The sequence below is a fragment of the Camelus bactrianus genome, chromosome 6 (genome assembly GCF_048773025.1).
Source record: "Camelus bactrianus isolate YW-2024 breed Bactrian camel chromosome 6, ASM4877302v1, whole genome shotgun sequence".
NCBI lineage: Eukaryota > Metazoa > Chordata > Mammalia > Artiodactyla > Camelidae > Camelus > Camelus bactrianus.
The window spans coordinates 85,036,759-85,058,126 of record NC_133544.1 but is presented as its reverse complement, the minus strand read 5'-3'; the positions used below and the strand labels follow the sequence as shown (position 1 = coordinate 85,058,126).

Genomic DNA, 21,368 nt, shown 5'->3' with positions numbered 1-21,368 from the left:
CCAGTCTCTGACCTGTCGCCTCTACACCATCATCCACACAGCATCCTGTCTGGGTGCCCCTCATCCCTCCCAGTCCCATCCCTCTCTGCCTTTCAGAAAACCCCGGAAGACTCACTCTAAGTCCTCCTCCAAGAAATCTTCCGTGAATTCCCTTCCTGAAGACCCATCTCACTTTGTTGTACTTCTCACAGCATTTAATACCTGTACGTTGCAGTCCACATACCTAGGTTTTATTTTATCTCCCCTGCTAGACTATCAGCTCCTTGGAAGGATGACACATAATCTGATTTATTATAGCTTTGATGCATGGATCAGTGATCCTGGGAGCAGGCCAGTTCTGGACACAAATACATTAGCACCTGCAGGACAACAGGAGTCTGGATGTGTGAGAGTTCTAACCCAGTCTATTCTCTCCCTGGTGGCTTCTGAGTAAGTACACATCCTGTCCTCTTGGAGCTTCTGGGGAAATGAAGGAACAGCTGCCACCTGGGACCTGAGGCCTCAGAGATGATAAACGGCTTTCCGTTCAAGAACTGGGTCACTGATGAGGGGGTGAACTTAAGAATAACTGACAGTGGGATCGCTTTCCTTTTCTCTAGGGCAGGCACATCTATTAAACCGGGGAGCCTCTGAAATCCCAGGGCAGAGCTGCACTGCATGGACAAAGACTGAGTCCTTCAGGAATCTAGCTAGCAGCATTAACAAGCTCAGACCAAACTCCCAGAGATTCGTCCAGGGAACGAGGGCAACCCTGGCTCTTTCAAAGAACCAAACACAGAACACATAAGCAAACTTTATGGAAACAGACTCCATCCTGGTATTTACCCAAAGGAGACGCCCTCCAGCCCCTCCTTAGGGAGTATTAGAGGACCGCCGCCCCCTCCCCCGTCACTGTTGCTATTGGCTACCCCTCCAGGTCCTCCTTCCACAGCAACCCTTGCGAGCCTACCCCCATCTCCTGCTCTTACTCTCACACATTTCTCAACTGTTACGACGATAAGGCAGTTCCTCTTCCCACACTGATCTCTTCCAGGATATATCTGTGTTTTGTGTTGCCTTTTGTGTGCTGCTGCCAATGCATGTCAAGAGCCTAGGTTTCCACGGCCCACTCTACACCGACACGCTGTTATCTGAGGCTGCGGCTGCTGCTAAGTGGACTCTGAGGCACAAATCCAATCAGATCACACCTCGCCATGTCACTGCGTAGCACCTGAAGCTTTCCAGGGTAGAGACCAAAAGGCACGGGACATTTCAAAAACTTCATTTCATCACCTCGGTGGCCTTACTGCCAATTACATCAAGCCAAAGAAGTCAGAGAAAATCTAGAAACCTCAAAATACAAGTGAACATCCATTAGAGAGGCACATGCCTCTCCGCAGGCCCCAATCCAAGAAAACAAAGGAAAACTCTGGCCACTCAAAATCAGCGCTTTTGAAGCCTACAGCTGCATCCAGGCTGGCTGCACACAGACAAGCAGCAGGAGTTGAAGACCTAGCGAGGATGTATATGCATGGGGTGGGAGGGGGGTTCTCAGGGGGATGCTAAAAAAATTGATTGTATTTGCTACTTACTGCATAATAAGAATCACGCTAAGCATTTCCAACAACCCTAGGAGAAGAATATTATTTTCATTCATAAATTCAACAACAACAACAACAACAAACCTGGAAGCTCTGAGATTCTAACACGCCTAAGATCACCCAGCTTATCAGTGGTAGAGCCAAGACTGGGACCCAGACTGGATACCAATGGCTGTTCTCTTCACCATCCAGCCTCCGCAGGCCTGACAGCAAGACTACATACTCAGAGGGGGCGAAGAGCAAGCAGCTTCCCTGTGCTCAGTCTTTCGGATGCAAATGAACAGAGCTCTATGTTGGTTGGGGGGGCCTGTGAGAGGGGTCCACATGTTTAAACTAAAGCAAAGAAACCTGCCCAGAACCTGCCTGGCAGCGCAAGAAGGAAAGTGGAGAGGAAAAGGAAGTAGGCTCTGGGTCGCAGCTGTCACTGGCAGCAGCAAGTGACTGCCCAAAGCAGGGCGCTGAGAGACACCAGAGTGCCTAAACTAGCAGGTTACCTGGCCACAGAACATTTTCCTCACACCCCGCCTACTCACAGGCGCCCCTGGCAAAGTGAGACCAAAATACTCACTGAGACCCTCTTTTACATAAATGCTTCCAAGAAGTTCTACAGGGTCTCTGTCTCTGGCCCATGCTCATTGAAAGGGCAGGTAAAAGGTTTTATACCAAAACTGTAGCTGACAGAATTTTGTCATTTTTTCCCCCAGAAGGATAATCTAGAAAGTGTAACACAGATGGTGAGAAACATGATTTTCTCAGTTGCTCTTTTATGAAGTGTGTGTAACATTCAGTAACATCACTACAAAATAAACTTCCTACTATTTTAGAGACCTCATTTCTGAGCATTTATCCCCAGACCAGTAGGGTTTCATAACCAGAGTATTTTACTCATCTCTCAGTACCTATGTCTTGGTAAATGTCAGGGATAAAGCACCACAAGATGCTGCTGGCCCACCTGTCAGCACTACAGGCTCCCAGAGATGTCTGGTAACTAGAAAACCCCACTGTCACAGGACTTAGGGCAATGTCTCATGTTTATCCATCACCCACAGAATGGAGGGAAACACATTCACGGGAAAGAAGTGGCTGAAAACTTGAGCTACAACTATTTTCTGTATCTTGATTTAAAAAAGGAAATTCAGAACCATCAAACAGTACTTTCTACTATTTCTTCCTTCCTTCTTTCCTTTTTTTTTCTTTTTTTTAATGATTTTATTCTCTCTTAATGTCACTTTACTGACTCCATATTGGGGCCCAAAATGATTTAACAGAACGTGAACTATTAAAAAGTATTTTATGAAAAATCCTCTGCATTATGCAGGCCTCACAAAATATAGGGCCTTCAAGCTTTTTCAAACACTCAAAGGCAGAAGTGTTTAAAGCTCACTGAATGTACTTGAGAGTCTGTTCTCAGCCAAGTGCCATGGAAAACTTGGCCACGACTACAGTCTGTTATCAGATTCCCCCAGGCCACTTTCTGTTAAGATATGAAGAATAAACTGACAGTGATGAGGGGATGGGATCTATTTCACTAGTGATACAGAAACCATTGATCATTTTTTAAATGTTGCTGACACGTCAAAGGAAACTGATAAATAGAGTGAGGACAATTTTCCAGAGGGAAAGAAACCCACTTTGGCACAGAGACGCTAACTCTGTCCTAATTTATCTTGCAGAAAGGCAGCAGGAGATGATACAGCTCCCAGGACAGGAAACAGGCAAATCACCAGGAAAAAAACCACACGTGGAACATTTTTAAGAAAAGATGTGCTCTCTTTCCCTTTTCTTTCTCTCATTATCAGCCTTTGCCTGAAAACACACCCCCAAACTTAAGCTCATATCCTATTTACCACTATAAACATGCCAACAGGCTATTAATTTAATTAATATATGCTCAGTACACTGTGTTTAAAGAGGCAAAGAAGCTACAGTTCATTTCAGAATTACTCCCTTTTTTTTTAATGGTGACATTTTAAAATAATTTAAATACTGAAATGTATTCATTCATTTGCTCTACTGCTTGGCACCGTGCTAGGCATGAAATGTGGGAAGAAGCAAAGATGATGTGATCTTGAATGAGCGGGCTAGGAGAAGAAAGAGACAGATATCAAAACAGAGCAAGGTCAAGTACACTAAAATAGAGAACCTAAATGGATAAGAAAATATCTGGGAAAGGACAACTAACAATTTAGGTTTTAGTTACTGGGAAAATACAACAACTTTAGAGGCTTCCTAACAGCTAAGGTAGTACCTTTCCCTTTTAGAATCAGTGAATAGTCCACACAAGGAATCACAGACTATGGCAAAGTCTTACCTTCTATTTAAATGTGTTTATGAAGCTACATTTTTATTGAAAGCCATAACCTGCTCAGTGACATCATTTCTACCCTTAGGAAATTTTTCTAAAGAAGTAAAAGGATACATATAAAAAATATTCACCATCTTTTTTCATAATCAAAAAAAAAACTTAAATACAGGAGGATGATTAAGTATATTGTAGATTATCTCCTTAAAAATGAAGTATGAAGACTATTATAATAAGGAAAAATGTTTCTGACATACTAACTTTTAAAAACTGGTATCAAAACTGTAGAGACACTATAGTTGCACCTACATTATAGATGAAACCTATCAACAAATAGGGAAGGAAATAGAAAATGCAGAAATAAAAACAGCTATTAAGGTGTTAGGAAAATATGTGTGTTTTCACCACTACCCTCCATTTTAAAATTTCATTTTATGTGAGTTTCATAACACTTCAGTGATAAATAGACTTATTTTCAAAGCTCTGTCCTAATGTACCATGTCTTTGTAATCCTGAGCCCAGAGAAAACCACGGAGCCAAGAAAAGCAAAAAAAAAAAAAAAAAAAACAACCAAACCCACAAATGCAGTGATTTTTAAAGAATCATTGGGTAAAAAGAGAAATACCAGGTGGGAAGAAGCAGACCTGAGGCTTTCTCAGGAGAAAGAGGTCTAAACAGAGACAAAGAGATGGTCATGTGGGAGGGAGAGAAAATGACCCCCTCTGCCCATGTGAAAATGAATCCATGAGAAGACCACTGAGGGGTGGGGGGAGGGTATAGCTCAGTGGTAGAGAGCATGCTTAGCATGCATGAGGTCCCAGGTTCAATCCCTAGTACCTCCATTAAAAAAATTAATAATAAATAAACAAACCTAGTTACCTCCCTCCCTGCAAATTAAAAAAAAATAGGAAGACCTCTGCCACGGGGCCACAAACACTCCGCTCCCCTCCCCGCCCTGCCAAGTCCTGGGGAAGAGAGAGGCTAAAGACCAGGAACAAAAATCCTTCCTGAGGACTCACTTCAAAACTAAACAAGGAAGAGGGTGAGAAAACCGCTGACTGCTGAGACACAGGGAGCTCCAGGGACTTACCAGACTGCAGCTTTTAACCCCAAGAAAGGCACAAAGACAAGACCCAAGCCCTTGGAGGAAAAGCAGCTGGAAGTGAAAGTTAAATACTAACAAGTCACCTTTATTTTCTCATGAGCGCTCGGTTTGTTTGTTTGGCTTTGCTCTACATTGTGTATCTTTTATTTGTTGGGCTGTTCCTACAAACTGAAGCTTACAAGGAACTAAATTTCAAAATTATGCCCAAAATACAGGTGATGATGTTACTGCAAATATCAAAACATCTAAATGGGTGCAGTTCTGTCCATTTCTGATTCTCAATGAGACTCATTCCCAAAAAAGAATGTAGACGTTCAATACCTATTCTTGCTCTCCAGTCATGTCACATGTATGTATCTAACACCTCAACAGGATGGTAATTTAACTCAGAGAAGAGATAATAACTGCCTCTGAAAAAACCCATAATAATGAACAAAGGAATGCAGAAGAAGGAGTCAACCTTATCCACTGAATCATAGATTGATAATAATACTCAATAGGGGACAGACTGATAGTGGGTAGAACCCAGATGGGCAGCCTATGTATACTACAGGTAGATTCACTCACTCACTCACTCACTCATACTGCATCATACAGCCATCAAATATTTCCTGAGGGCTGTACGTCCCAGGCACTGGAATAGCTGCCAAGGATATGGTGCTGAGTCAACCATTACCAACCTTACCCTCCTGGAACTTACTGTCTTATGGGATCTTTAAACAAACAAAAACAAACGTAACCTGTGAAAAGTGCTGTAGGAGCATTCACATAATATTAATGACTTTAAAATGTTTTTCCATAAATAGCATTACTTACAAAGTATTTTTGCTCAAAGTTTAAGCTGACTCTATTAGCATTTAGATCTAAACTCAAATTTACTAGAAATACAGGGAATGGCAGAACAAGTAAATGGACACCATAAGGAAACAATCAGAAAATCGAGAATGTGGCACACTGGGTCTGATCTGGTCTCTTCATAAGATCAGTGGGATAGGAGGAAAAGAGCAGGGAGTAGGGGATGGAGGAAGAAGGGAGGTTATATTAAAATAAATGAACTCTGAGAGTGTTACTAATGAAAGCAATGTGGGATTCTTGATTGGATTCTGGCTTGAGAGAGAAACAACTATAAAATATACCTCAGGGACAACTGGCAAATTCTGAATAAGGACGAGTATTTCTATATACTACAGAAATTAATTTCTTAGATGTGATAATAGTATTGTGGTTGCAAGAAAATTCCCTAATTTTTCAAATGCATGCTGAAGAATTTAGGGGTGAGACACAGTGTTATCTGTAATTCACTCTGAAATGGTTTAGCAAAGAGGAATAGACAGATGGATGGAAAAAAAAAGATGAATGAATGGACAAAAGAAAAAACAAAGTGTATGTGGCAACATGTTGACAACTGTTGGATACGAATTGGGACTCTGTGGGAGTTAATGCATTATTCTTTCTACTTTTCTGTGTGGTTGAAAATTTTCCTAAGACAACATTTTAAAACTACTGCATAAGTGTGGTATATATATACACAACAGAAAACTACTCAGCCATTAAAAAGAATAAAATAATACCACTTACAGCAACATGGATGGACCTAGAAACTGCTGTACTAAGTGAAGTAACCCAGAAAGAGAAAGAAAAATACCAAATGATGGCACTTATATGTGGAATCTTGAAAAATGACAGAGGTGAACTTATTTACAAAACAGAAACAGATTCACAGAAAGAAAACAAACTTACAGTTACCAGTGGGTAAAAGGGGGGTGGGGTGGAGAGATAAAGTGGGAGTTTGGGATTTGCAGATAGTAACTACTATACATAAAAAAGGTAAAAAATAAGGTCCTACTGTATAGCACAGGGAACTATATTCACTACCTTTTAATAGCCTACAATGAAAATGAGTATGACAAGGGATGTGTGTGTATATATATATATATATATATATATATATATATATATAGCTGAATATGACATACACTAGAAGTTAACACAACATTGTAAACTGACTATATTTCAATCAAAAAAAATAGTAACAAAAACTATTGCATATGATGCTCTTACAGAATACAATCATAGACACAGGTAAAACAAATGCACACAACAGACTATGGCTCCCAGTTCCCCTACCCATCCCATCCTCTCCAGGCACCTGACCCCACAGCCCCATTTACCTCAATCAGAGCCCCCTTCTCCCTGTCTTCAGATCGCTTAGCACTGTCCAATTCATCATGCATTTCTGAGAGCTGGTCCTGGAGATCCCTGATCTCCGTCTGGTGCTGTTCCCGTTCCATCTTCACCTGGAACAGCCTGGCAAGGAAGGAAGCCCATCAGAGAGATTCTACTGGGCTCTGCTTATTTTCATCCAGTCTGCTTTCAGACCTTTAGATGGTCAAGCAGAGCCATCTAAATCCCCAAGGAGCCTCCCATTCTCTGCTCTGCACTTAACAAAAAAAAAATCACAAATCAGAAAGCCACTGGTAAGAACTCATGTCTACAGTCTAATTTGTGCAACAAGACAAAGTGAGAACTGAAACCAATGTAATGGGAAAGGTTACACTGTGACATTTCCTCCCTAAAAGGAGACCAAAAGGTACTAGCATTTAAACACAGAGAATAAGGAATCAGCAAAAAGAGCACAACTTTTTTGATAAATGTTTTCACTAAAACCACCCCACACCCTACCCCCCGACCCCACCCCTAGTACTCTAGATCAGAAGAGTCAGCAAATTATGGCCCATGGGCCAGTCTGGCCGACTGCCTGCTTTTGTAAATAAAGTTTTATTGGAACACAGCCATGCTCATTCATTTATGTATTGCTTATGGTCGTTTGCACAATACAATGGTGGAACTGAACAGTTCCAACAAAGACCATATGGCCCATAAATCCTAAAGCATTTACTACCTAACAGGAAAAGTTTGCCAATCTCTACTCTAAATCAAACTCACAACTATTCTACCTTTTTATTTTGTAAAATCTTTACAGCACTCTAAATTTTGTTTCTTACCAACTTCTTTTCTGAAATTAACCTCTAAGAACGTCTTAATTGCAAACACTACACCATCAAAATGGCAAAGATAATCAAATGCTTTTATTATATAATGTCGTACTTTTCTTGAATTTCCCTTTAGATTTCACTCCTGCTTAACCTTTCACTTAAGGTGTCTGCCATGGCCACCGGGCTTCACAGCACTGTTCATTCTCAGACTTTGATTTCAAATCCTTTTGTCACAGATTTTAATACAACACAGTGGCAGGGCCATCTCGGGCTTGACTTTTTCTCTGCAGAATCAAAAGAAGTATAAGCACTAGTCACAATGACCAGCACCACGCAAGACAAAACCCAGACCCTGGGAGACTGTGGAGGTCATGTGACAAGTGCTGTCTGAAGACTGCACCCAGGCTCCTTGAAATCTGTCTTTAGATATCACCACTCGGTACTCCCTGCTTCTCACCCACCTGCTGTGAGATCCACTCTAAGGGCTGCAACCTTACAAAACATCTTTTAAGGTGTACAGAGAATTTTTAGATTGTTAACCCTTCTGCTTACCAGTCTACACATGCCACCAGGTCTACAATTTTATGAGAATAAGAGAAAAGGAAGGGTCTGCAGCCCCTATAAATAGGTGGAAGGTTGGGTAGTATTAAATGGACAAAAAGGTTCTGGCTCCCTGGGCACAGGAACCCAGGCAGGGCATGTCTGGGCTCGAACTTACTCCTCCAGGTGTCTCCGCAGCTCCCCTTCACTCTCCTCCAGTCGTCGCTGCAGCTCAGCGTTCTCTTCCACCTGACTGTCATGTTGGCTTTGGAGCGCTTCTAAGTTTGCTTTCATTCTCTCTCTCTCCTCTTTGATATTCTGTTGATTCTAATATGAATATGCATGATTTTAAAGTACCTCCACTGTACATTAAAGTTACCCCACGGAAGCCTCCTTCTAATCTATGATGGACTCTATGTCCCTGCACTTATATTATTAAATAATTTAACAGAACTATGTAATTAAGGCATAGGAGTTCATAACTAGAAAGAACACCGAACACTTAGTGAACTGTAAACACCAACACAGCTAGATCACATTCTGCTATTACTATTACTTAATCCAGATGTTTCATACACATTTAGTTTCTGATCAGGCTGCCTGAATCCAACAGTGTTTCTATTAGTATGTCAAAGCCAACAGTCTGTGTATGCTTTGGTTACTTAAAAATAAGTTCTTTGGACAGCAGAAACTAAATATACAGGAATGTACTCAGTGCTGGGAGTAATGTTACTTTCGGGGAAAAAAAAAAATCTTATTTTCACTTCACTTGAGCATCCCAAGGTGCTTAAAATATTCTTTATCAAGCAAAATAGAAATGAAAAAAAAAAAGGGCATTAAGGAAAAAATCTGATACCTTGACTTCCAATTGAAGCTGTCTCTGAAGTTCAGCCACTTCTGTCATCAACTTGTTTTTCTGTTCCAAGAGATCTTTGACTTCAGATGAAGAATTAGAAGCCTACGATTAATTGAAAAGATACCCTAATTTAAATGTTCAAGATGCTTTATTTCAATTCTCTTTCCCCAAAAATATAATCAGAGCAGTAACACTAAACATCTTACGATCCAATTCAAATGTAAACCCCTACAGAGACCCTTCTGTGATTTCACAGGCAGAGTTAATCATGCCAGCCTTGGAGGTCCCGTGAACTTTACTTTATAGCACTTATCCCAGTTACAGGAATTATTTCATCAGATATCTCAACACTGGTCCAGTACAACTACAACATTTTTTGATGGAAACTGACAAGTAAGTCTAATGTTTATATGGAAAGGCAGAAGACCTAAAACAGCCAAGACAATCTTGAAGAAAGAAGTTGGAGGATGTGCATTACCGGATTTCAAGGCTTACTATAAAGTTACAGTAATTAAAACTGTATGGTATTAGCACAAGAAGAAACAAGTAGACCAATGGAACCAAACGGAGTGTCTAAGTGCTAGAAAGGATAAAACTACTAGAACTGGCACATATTACTGGTGGGAGCATAGACGGTTTCAACCGTTCTGTAAAAGCTTCTGGCAGTACTTAAAAGCTAAACATATGCCTACTTTACGACACAGTAATTTGACATCTAGGTATATACCCAAATGAGTGAATAGTATTTATCAAAAAAAAAAAATGTACAAGAAGGTCCATGGAAGCTTTACTTATAATAGCCAAATACTGGAAATATCCATCAAGAGTGTATACTATGGTGGATTCATCCAATGGAAAACTTCAGTAAAAAGGAGCTTCTGATAAATGCAACATTAATGAATCTTGCTGACATAATGTTTAAGAAATGAAGCCAGACGTAAAAGAGTAAATATCGCAAAATTTTATTTAGATAAAACTCAAGAAAAGTCAAGTTAATTTATGAGACAGAAGTCACAATGTGATTACTGCAGAAGGGAAGGGATGTGATTGATTTGGAAGGGACACAAGAAAACCTTCTGGGGTGATGGGTGTGTTTTCTTGATCTGGGTGGTGGCTGTATGGGTACATACCTGTTAAAACTTCAATGAACTATACAGTAAGACTTGTGCAATTTATACTATGTAAGTTATACCCCAATAAAAACAGCTTAAAAAGGTAAGTATCAGTATTTGTTGAAGACTCATCTTTTGTGTGAAGTCATACACAAAGCCCATGTCTGTGTTCCCAAGGCCCTTTGTACATACATCTGTTACAGAATTTTCACAGCATTGGGGATGATTACCCTGCTAACTGCCAGTGAGATTTTTACACCTCACTTTCTGCATATACTTATATGCAACACGCAAGTAGTAAATACAAGTATGTTGGCTAAACTGACTGTCTTCTTTTAGGTGTTACATTTCCATAACGGGGAGAGGAGCCTGATTGAATATTAATAGGATCTCACTTTTCCCCCTATGGATTTAACAACAGGATGACACTCTCAAAAGGGTTTGGCTTAAAATCCCACAGTAACATTGTTAGAAAACTACAAATAGGGGAGGGGTAAAGATAGGCAGAATCAAAACTAGAAAAAGCAGTGTCTTAACCACAAATAGACTCACAGACACAGAAAACAAACTGTGGTTACCAGTGGGGAAGGGGAGGAAGGGATAGATTAGGAGTTTGGGATTAACAGATACATATTACTATACATAAAATAGATAAATAACAAGGACCTACTATATAGCAAAGGGAACTATGTTCAATTTCTTATAATAAGTTGTAATGGAAAGAATCTGAAAATATATGTATGTATATGTATAATTGAATTGCTTTGCTGTACACCTGAAATTAACATTGTAAATCAACTATACTTCAATAAAAAAATAAGAATAGAGAAAAGGGAAGGGGAGGGTATAGCTCAAGTGGTAGAGTGCATGCTTAGCATGCATGAAGTCCTGGGTTCAATCCCCAGTATATCCATTAAAAATAAATAAATAAATAAATAAACAAAGAAACAAACCAAATCCCCTCCCCCGGCCAAAAAAAAATTATTTAAAAAAAAAAAAAAAAAAGGAAACCGTAAGTAAAACAGAATGGGAGAAAATTTTTGCAGATGAAACTGACAAAGGCTTGATCTCCAGAATATATAAGCAGCTCATAAGACTTAGTAAGAAAAAAATCAACCCAATCCAAAAATGGGCAAAGACCTAAACAAGCAATTCTCCAATGAAGACATACAAATGATCAATAGGCACATGAAAAAATGCTCAGTATCACTAATTATCAGAGAAATGCAAATCAAAACTACAATGAGGTATCACCTCACACTAGTCAGAATGGCCATCATTCAAAAGTCCACAAATGACAAATGCTGGAGAGGCTGTGGAGAAAAGGAAACCCTCCTACACTGCTGGTAGGAATGCAGTTTGGTGCAGCCACTGTGGAAAACAGCATGGAGATTCCTCAAAAGACTAGGAATAGGCTTACCATATGACCTAGGAATCCCGCTCCTGGGCATATATCCAGAAGGAACCCTACTTCAAAATGACACCTGCACCCCAATGTTCATAGCAGCACTATTTACAATAGCCAAGACATGGAAACAGCCTAAATGTCCATCAACAGATGTGGTATACTTATACAATGGAATACTATTCAGCCATAAAAACCGACAACATAACACCATTTGCAGCAACATAGAATGACATTCCCCAGGAACATCCAAATGAAGTAAGCCAGAAAGAGAAAGAAAAATACCATATGAGATCACTCATATGTGGTATCTAAAAAAAAAAAAAATACAAAACAGAAACAGACTCATAGACATAGAATACAAACTTGTGGTTGCCAAGGGGGAGGGGGTGGGAAGGGACAGACTGGGATTTCAAAATGTAGACTAGATAAACAAGATTATACTGTATAGCACAGGGAAATATATACAAGATCTTGTGGTAGCTCACAGAGAAAAAAAATGTGACAATGAATACATGTATGTTCATGTATAACTGAAAAATTGTGCTCTACACTGGAATTTGACACAACATTGTAAAATGGCTATAACTCAATAAAAAATGTTAAAAAGAAACACAAATAAAACACTTCATTCTGCACTGGAAAAAAAAAAAAAACATGGGGTGTGGGAAAGAAAGTAAAGGAAAACAAAGTTTCTATGGGTTTATGTAGGCTGGAATAAAATGCAGCTAATGTGAAAAAAAAAAAAAGGCAGTGTCCTGGCTCTCATGCACTTGAATCCAAGTGTGAGTCATGCATGAACTTAGAATGAGGTACTTCCTCATCTACTCCTATGAAATAGACCAGAAATCAACAGTCAACAAAAATAGGACTTTCAATAGTCTAAGGCAAAATGAGAACAACCTACTTTAGAAATATAAATCTAACCCAGTGAGGGAAATTGTAGATTGTTCTTTCCCAAACAAAAACTGCCTGCTTCACTGCATTCCCATATGCTTTTAGCCCAGAAGGAAGGGTCTTCTTGCAGGAAATCACTTAACTGACACCAAAATAAAAAATTCCAAAACCTTTGCCAGCAAATAATCAGATTCACAAAATGGGAGAAAAGAGGAGTGGGCAATTAAGCAGTCACGGCACTGTGATCAGAGCCAGAAGTCTAAGAGCTCAAGTCCATCTTTCCATTATCTCTCTTTTGATTAAGAAGCAATAGCTTCTTAATTTGTCTCCCCTCCTCTAATCTTACCTCTCTCCAAAAGCTGCAAAGGAATGAATTTTTATGAATACGACACTATTTATTGCTGTTGAAAGCCCATCAGTGGTAGCCCATCACCTTCAGCCTGAAATAGAAACTGATGGGATATACAAGGTGCTTCCTATCTGGTCCCCACACTCTGGCTCTCTTCCAGCCACACTAAATTACCTCCAGTCCCCTAGACGTGGCAAACACACCTCTTTATAGTTCATATTTGTTTGTGCTGTTCCCTCTACCTAGAACGTTCTGCCTTCCCTTCTCTGGGAGAACCCTATCATCTTTTGAGACATCATGAGTGTTATCAACTCCAGAAAGGCTACCCTGACTTCCCTAGTCTGGACTGGATACCCCTAGTCTGGGACCACAGTGACAATCTTAACATCAAGACTGAAGGATGCATTCTCCAAGAGAATATGCAGGCAAATGAAAAGCAGGAGTCATGGTGATCATTTGGATTTAGCCAAAAAAAAAAAACCCTAACCTAATTTTAAAAACTGTGTAGAGCTCCTGAAGCTTGCCTATAATTATACAAGGTGTATAATTTAAAGACTTCTCAGTGGGAATCGTGTGTATATGTTTAGATTAATACATAGTATGTTTAGATTAATACATAAAATATTTATATATATATTTTATTTATAAAAATAAATACAAAATATTTAAAATATACCTATATATAACTATATATTTTAATGTTATACATATGGATAACTAAATGGTTTTATTTGATGCCAGAGCAGCATCGTGGGTCAGCTGAGCACAAGAGGAATACTGAACAGTAGAGAAAAAAGGATAGCTGATGCCTAAAAATACCCTTTATTCAGATACCTCCAAAGTTAAAAAAGAAGCTATAGACAAATTCCCTGTTATCTGCATCTGGGATCTCCTTCCTCCCAGGGCAGAACTTTTCCCAGAAGGGGACAGGGAAGATGCCTAAGCAAGAAACGGATCCCAATTCAAGCTGGTACAGGATTGAGGAACAAGACTTTAGTCGTTCCCCTTCAATAATGCTTCCTTTCAGGGCACCAAGGATGTCTAGCAAATAGGAGATGACTCCTTCTTTAACAAAAAAAATCTCCAAGTCTCAACTCAAATTCAGCATAAAACATTAAGCAGGCAGTTTTTTTTTTTTTTAAAAAGAACTTGGCACCACGCCACTCCTTCCTTTCCGTTCCGCCCATGCTGGTCGGCTCCACCAGCCTCTCTTTGTATGCTCCTCTCTGACTCTCTAATTTCTTACTCTGTGAAGTTTGAGAGCTTGGGTCCAAGCCCGTTCACACTTACCTTCCGAATCTGCCTATGATTATGCTCGGGTTCCCCACCGTTGCTTCATTTCACTCCTCCTATTCTTTTGCCTTTCTAAATTTCACCACCTACTTGTCTCATCCCATTCTATTTTAGAGAGTTTTTTTAAAATAAAACTTATTAAAACCTTTCTGGAAAAAAAGGCAGGGTGCAAATTAGTAATATGTAAAACGTGCTCTTCCATCATCGGTTCTGCTCACTACTCAGGGAAACTCCCCCTTAATTGCTGTGACCAAACATACAGACTGAAGAAAGCAATCTGTTTGCCACGTTTTGTGTGAAATGCCTGCTACAAAACACAAAGCTGCGACTCACTTGATTATTTCCTTGTGTGCTCCCGGCTGCTCGAGACTTCAAAGTCTGGATTTTCTCGAAGACCAGGTTGACTTTCCTCTTAGTAGCATCATCATTATCGGTGCTTCTAGAAAAGAGGCAACAGAAAAAAATAAAACAGGGAAGGCACAACCATTGGTCTTAGAACACAAACAGCAAGCCCTTTAAGAAAATAAATTATAAGAGACATGAATTAATTAAGGCTGTGGACACAACTAGTGAGAGGAGAGTAGGATGGATGGTGTATTTTTCTCCCAATAAATTGTTCTGTGTTACCATTTGATTTGTGAGAGGGGTTCCCATTTCCAAACATGCGACAGAGACACAACAACATTCTAAATAAGCGTGGAGAAGACATCTGGTGAAAATTAGTCATTTGTTGCTTGCTTGATTCAAACGACTTAGATTCACTCCAATAAGGAATTTTTCTTGGACGAGTGTCACACAAGGGATGATCCAGTGATCTTAACTTGTTTTAGTCTATGTTGGAAACAATAAATCCCCCAAGCCAAGGTTGTCAACATGGTAACCCTTTGTCTAGACTGTCACAGGTGATGGTCAGATCAAGCTCCATTAACGGCTACCACTCTATCACACATACCTGGCACTTAGGAAATTTAAGTTTCCTTAAATACATACCTCCCACTGAAGTGTGTCTCACCAGTCTCTCAATAAATCATGGACCAAAAATATAAAAGAATGTAGAGGGAGAATTTTAAATGTTAAAAGTTCTTCTGCCTTCATCTTAACATAGTAAAACCCTTCACAGAAAGATACTAATAACTAGTTCTTAGCTTGAAGAATCTATTTCCTTTTTGTTTCCTCAAAAGAGCCTCTATCTTATATTTTGAACTGTTCTATCAGCTCTGTATTACTGACAGAAAATTGTAAGACACAACACAAAACTATGAAGTGTTTTAATACCAAGTATCTGCCAAGTGACTTTCAGTCACGTTAGAGTACAAAGATTTTTTTCTTTTTAATCATATCTAATGAGAGAATTGAAACAGAAACATCAAATTCCTGGCCTAGAATTCCAGCTTAGTTGGTATCTAAGCATGGACTGAAAACCAGATTATTTAAACTCAGCCTTCCAGATAAGTAAGTGGAAAGCACTGATTTTCAATGACTCATACATGCTTTAAAAATAATGGAAGCCGGGGCTCCCAGCCAAAGTCAACTCTGGGGAGGGGAGGAGGTGTTTCTATTTGCAACTTCAATGAGGGACGACTGATTACCCCCATGTGCATCAAGACGAACTCAAGGTGATAGCAGACTGAATTCAAAACTGCATAGTAGACATTCTTCCCTATCTTTGAATTTGTTTCTGAAACAGTTAAGAGTCATTTTTAAAACAGATTCATTTTTAACTTTTAAAGTATGACGTTCTTCTCTCCCCTCCCTCCCTCTGCTCATCAGCCCCTCCATCGAAGACGTAAAAGCTGTTGTGAAAACTCTGGCAATTGAGTCCTAACCCGCAAATGGCTCACACAGGGCAGGACGGGAGGGCAAACACAAGGTCTCAGAAAAAAATTAAGAGGCCCACCAGAAAGGACAATACTTTGCTCCTTTAAGGAAAATCACTAACCCTTCTTTGAGGTAATTGTAAAGTATCTGCTTGGCCGTCTCCTCATTGGTTTGTTGAGTGAGCTCTTGCTGGCCCTTTAACAGATCCGGCGTGGCCTGGAACACAATGTCTGTTATTAGATCACCAGATGATGTTTCCAGGAAGAAGACAAAAACCCCAGAGCAGAAACTTCCAAACACATTCCTACTTTCCAAAAACGATCCCTCAGGTAAGGATGTTCATTACAACTGGTTCTACCACTTAGGAGAACTGTAACCTTGGGCATGTTACTTAACTTTTCCTCACCTATGTTCTGGCCTGTAAATAGTACCTGCCTTCACGTTGGTGCAATCTCATAATACATAACAAATAGTGATAGGCACTTACCAACCTTATTATCATTTTTATCATTATCATTTTTTTTTATTGTAAATACCAAAACACTAAATGTACCACTTAAATGAATTCCATCACTTCAGGATAAACCTGAATGAGGATTAACCTAATTTCTCAGGACAGAAATTAACCCAGTCACTCTGTATCAAGAGGAAAATAAACATATCTAAACAAACCGAAGCATGGAGTCTCTTGTTTTTCGAAACAAACTCTGCATACAGATTTTACACATACATGAAAAGAAAAATCAAGCCTTCTTAAGGGTTTGACAAGTTACTTTACAGACAAGAACAAGAACAGGAATCCAGCAGTAGTTGAATTAATTCAGAAAACCAAACGACTGTCAGTAGATCATAATCTACGGGAAAACTCTTTAAAAAAAATTATATATATATATATATATATATGGTGCAATTACTGATTCAGGATGGAGGATATGTATTCCTACAGCCAGGATGTAGATCATTTAGAAGGAACAAAAAGACTCCCACCAGTATTACCTGAGTATTGGAGGTGGAAGTAAATGTCTTCACATAAATCCGCTTGGTACCAGAATCAGGGGAAGTTGCTGGTGCCCGATTCTGTAGCATCAACGTAGCGGTGGCCGTTTTGATTTCCTCCTCCTTAGCCTGTGCTGGGAGGGAAGATGGGCGCACAGTCGGATTTTCCGGACCACCTCTGTTTTCCGGAACTTCCCCATCTTTGTTCTGCGGGGGCTGCGGCGGCCTGGGCTGGGCTCCCTGCAGCCTGGCGAAGGCGCGGCCCGCGCCCTGCCTCCCGCGGTGCTCCTGCACCTGCGCCCTCTGCGGGCACACCTGTGACGGCCGCAGCAGGTGCTCGCTGGACTTGCCCAGGTTCCTGCTAAACTCATTCAGGTACTCCGAGTTCCCCTGGAGACCGAAAGGAAAGGCACTATCCACGCTTCGAGACCTCTTCCTGTCTTCGGGGTTGATTCTGTTTCGCTTCCCGGACCTGCCTCTTCTCTGCAGCCCAGGTTTCTGGTCAAATTTTTCAATTAACTGATCCACGCCAGGAATCGATCCCGTATCAATATCCCGCCCAGTTCCAGGCAAGAAGGGGATGTATCTTCTGTTTTCATGACGGTTCACGTTTTCGGCGTGGATGGCACATTCTTGGTCGTCGAGTAAAAATCTGTACAAAGAGTTGGCTGAAGTGGGCGTGGTGGACGACGAGGAGGATCTCCGAGACCGAGCTCCGTCCAGGACGGGTCCAGCTGAGTCCTGGCGCCGGAAGGGAAGTACATCGGGCCTGATTTTCTTGGCTTCGGGGTGGGCGTGCAGGCTGAGGGCAGGTAGGGGTCTCCCACTAGGGGAAAGGGCGTCCTCTGCCAGCCCTTCCTTACTGCAGCTCTGAACATTCACGCACACGGACGTCTGCTTTTTGGGGTCGTCAATGATAACGGAGCTGCATAGTCGAATGGCCGTCGTGCTGGATTTCGCCCCGTCTTCCAAAGGAGGGCTGGTAGGCTGGGAATGACTAGGTTTGGGTGAGTAAATCCAGGCCTTTTTATTGTTGGTACCGTCTTCTGTTAACGTTTTTAGCCAATTACTCTCAGGAGCCTGGTGATTTTGTAAGTTTAACTCATTCTTTTCGGGATCGTAGGGCTGTAAAAGCTCTGGATGCTTCTGAAAGTTCAGCACGGGAGATGGCTTCATTGGCTCTGCTTTGCGTTCTAGAACTCCATTCTTGCCCTCAAAGAGAGGGGCTTGTTTCAGGTTTCTTACTGGGCTGGGTTGGGCATATGGGTTTTCTGGGAGCTCCAGTTCTTCTGCACTGTTCTCCTCTAGCACAGACCCGTTGCTGGAATGGAGAGGCGGGGTATTCATCACTGGAGGTGGAAATGATGGCCCGTTTTCAGAAAAAGATGGACCTGCCAGACACCGCTCTGTATTATTGAGAACTATGTAGGGGTGACCATCAATCCCCTGTACCCGAATACTGACACCGTAGGAGCCTGCCTTAGAAGGCTGGGAATTCCTGGATTTTTTGGTTTCGTCACTTGCGAGTCTCAGATGGACACCGTACTCCTGCTGCACATGCTGATATTCCTCGAAATACAGCTCCATGGTTCACTGTGCACGCTACCAGAGAAAGATGGAGTAAAAAGAGGACATTAAGTTAGAATTACACCTGTTTAAATGATGCGGGAAAACTTCAAAGTTCAAGGAAAACAAAACACTTGAAACACCAAGGACACTACAGAACCAAATGCTTGTCCCAGCAGGCCTTTCTGGATGCCCGTGGGCACACGTGACCGCGGTGTTTGTCAACACTGGGCTTGAACTCCGGCCTTAGGGTGGATGGCTGGTGAGATGACCTGGCAGAGCTTAATTATTGTTTCTAGCTGACGGGCTGTGCTGGTTACCTTTTTTTTTCCTTAGCTGGTTTCCTCACACTTTATGCTATTTATTTTTAACCAATCGGATGTTCCAGTTACCAGCATCTGAGACCAGGGTACTTTTCCATGAAAATAATTAAGAGCTAAGGCGTTCTGAAGCTCACCATTTTTCTTTTTTTTTATACTCCTAATTTTCCTGTCAAAACAGTCCTTTTCTTTATGCACAACCTTGCTTTGAAATCTTTATCATCATTTATTTGGCTGTACTGTTTAAAACATTTTTACTTTAAGGAATCAGCTGTATGTGAGACCAACAATGAGTATAAATGATAAAAAATAATTTTCTAACTTTTTTTAATCCAAAAAGTCCAAGTAACATAAGGATCTGAAGAATGTTATTTAAAAAAAACTGTAGACTCTGGGCTCTTTACCTTGTGATGGGTCCGAATGCCAAGAACCACTGCCTCCACCTTTCTGGTGTGTGGCCACCCCTGTCAGAGACTGCTCTCCGATCACCAGGCAGGAGACCCAGCCCTCATTGAGGTTCTCACCAGAAATTCACCTCTGTCACTCTGAAAGACTCTGCCAGCCATGGAAACGCAGAAACAACTGGTCACAGAAAACAGCTGTCTCATTTCTTTCCCTGTTAGTGGCCTTTTTGAGTTTTCTTTCTATTCTGGAGTCCATCTGGTAGCATACTGTCCAAGAAAAGCATCTACTTCATCCACATTTTTGAATTTATTTGCAGAGTTTTGCATTCCCTCTCCTCTCCATTTCTCATTATTTAGTTTTATTTGTACTTTCTTCACTTCTTAATTATGCAGGTAAAATATACATCTATATACCCTTTAAAATTGTTGTTCCCCTAGAGAACTAGTTCTTAGAGTTATCATTTCCTCTTTTTTCATTTTCCAATTTATTGAGTTCTAGTTTCATCATTATCATTTCCTTCTGCTTTCCTTTATTCGGTTATGTTTCCAATTTCTTGACTTGCATGCTTCATTTGTTTATTTTCATTCTTTAATTATATTCCAAAAATTATATTCCCAAAATAGCAACTTCAGAGGAGATTTTTCACCCAGAGGTAGAAAGTCCAGAGCTGGAATGGATGCCAGGATATTTTTGAAGAACACCTCTTCTATTTTTTCCACTCATTTACCTTTAGTATGTATTAGACTTTATGATTAGACTTTATGATTATAAGACAGCTGATCCAGCATCACATATACCAGAACTGTATAACATTTTAAAATAATTTAATTTTTTATCAAAGTTAAACAAGATAGAATGAAAACCTGTACTCTCCAGCTCCCCTTTCCAGTCTGGATCACATTCCTCAGAGGAAACCAACTGCAAATGTAGCTGTTTATACAAGAGTGCTTACCTCCATGTCACTAAGTAATACACTTAGCTGCAATGCAGTCATTTATTTTTTTTCATATGGTAGGTGACCCACACATACAGGTGAATTCCTCATTCTGCCAGCTTCCCAATAATAAAACAGGAGCCAACTGTGTTTACATTATTATGATTCTATAAATATTGGTCATTAAAGAGCCAAATTGTAGACACTGGTCATCTATCCTTTCTTCCAAAGCTTTAACTTTTCTAGAGGTAATACTTGCTATTTTTACTTGTCTTCTATGTACCTATCCTTAAATTTCTTCATCAGCTACATCACGTCTGTTGGACGCTTCCCAGTATTAACTTCCAGATGATCAAGATATTAAATAATTTGGTGATTTGTTCCCCCCGGTGACCTCCCTTGTGCAAACTTCCAACCCCCTTACTTTAGGGTCCGGTCGCTCTCTTCCTACTGTGTTATTTTGTTTCCCAAGTTTCCTGCCTTCCTCCTTAGTTTCCCCAATTGGTCTGATGGAACACACTTCCAGTAACTTTTGAAGAAAAGGTCCAAGGGAGAAAAAATGTTGAGTCCTTGTATTTTGAAAAATGTCTTTATTCTATGCTTACTTTTGAATGATAGTCTAGCTGGATTTAGAATCTAGGTTTGAAATAATTTTCCCTCAGATTTTAAAGTATTAGCTCCATTATCTTCTGGTTTCCAGGGATGCTATTACAAATTCTGGTGCTGTTACGATACCCTTTCTTCTGTGCCCGGCTTGTTTATTTTCCTCTTAGTTTTTAGGACTTTTACTTTGTGCTCAATGTTGTGAAATTTCACAATGATTTTCCCTAGTGAGGATTGTATTAAAGTGGCCAGTTTTATAAAATATGAGCATTTAAATATATTCCTTCAATT

The 21,368-nt window shown here is 40.3% G+C and overlaps 1 protein-coding gene across 3 annotated transcripts in view; it reads right to left on the bottom strand.

The window, feature by feature from the left end:
* Positions 1 to 21,368, bottom strand: part of CGNL1 (cingulin like 1) — a 144,068-nt gene that overhangs the window by 74,488 nt on the left and 48,212 nt on the right. For 2 of the 3 annotated variants that reach the window (XM_074366188.1, XM_074366190.1), the window contains exons 2-7: positions 17,250 to 18,851; positions 16,375 to 16,469; positions 14,769 to 14,874; positions 9,380 to 9,481; positions 8,702 to 8,850; positions 7,159 to 7,294 (exon numbers count right to left, since the gene is read on the bottom strand). In XM_074366188.1, the coding sequence (XP_074222289.1) occupies positions 7,159 to 7,294; positions 8,702 to 8,850; positions 9,380 to 9,481; positions 14,769 to 14,874; positions 16,375 to 16,469; positions 17,250 to 18,836 (2,175 nt within the window). In that variant the 5' untranslated portion in view covers positions 18,837 to 18,851. The remainder of the gene's footprint in view (positions 1 to 7,158; positions 7,295 to 8,701; positions 8,851 to 9,379; positions 9,482 to 14,768; positions 14,875 to 16,374; positions 16,470 to 17,249; positions 18,852 to 21,368) is intronic. The other variant, XM_074366189.1, reaches the window with a different exon arrangement.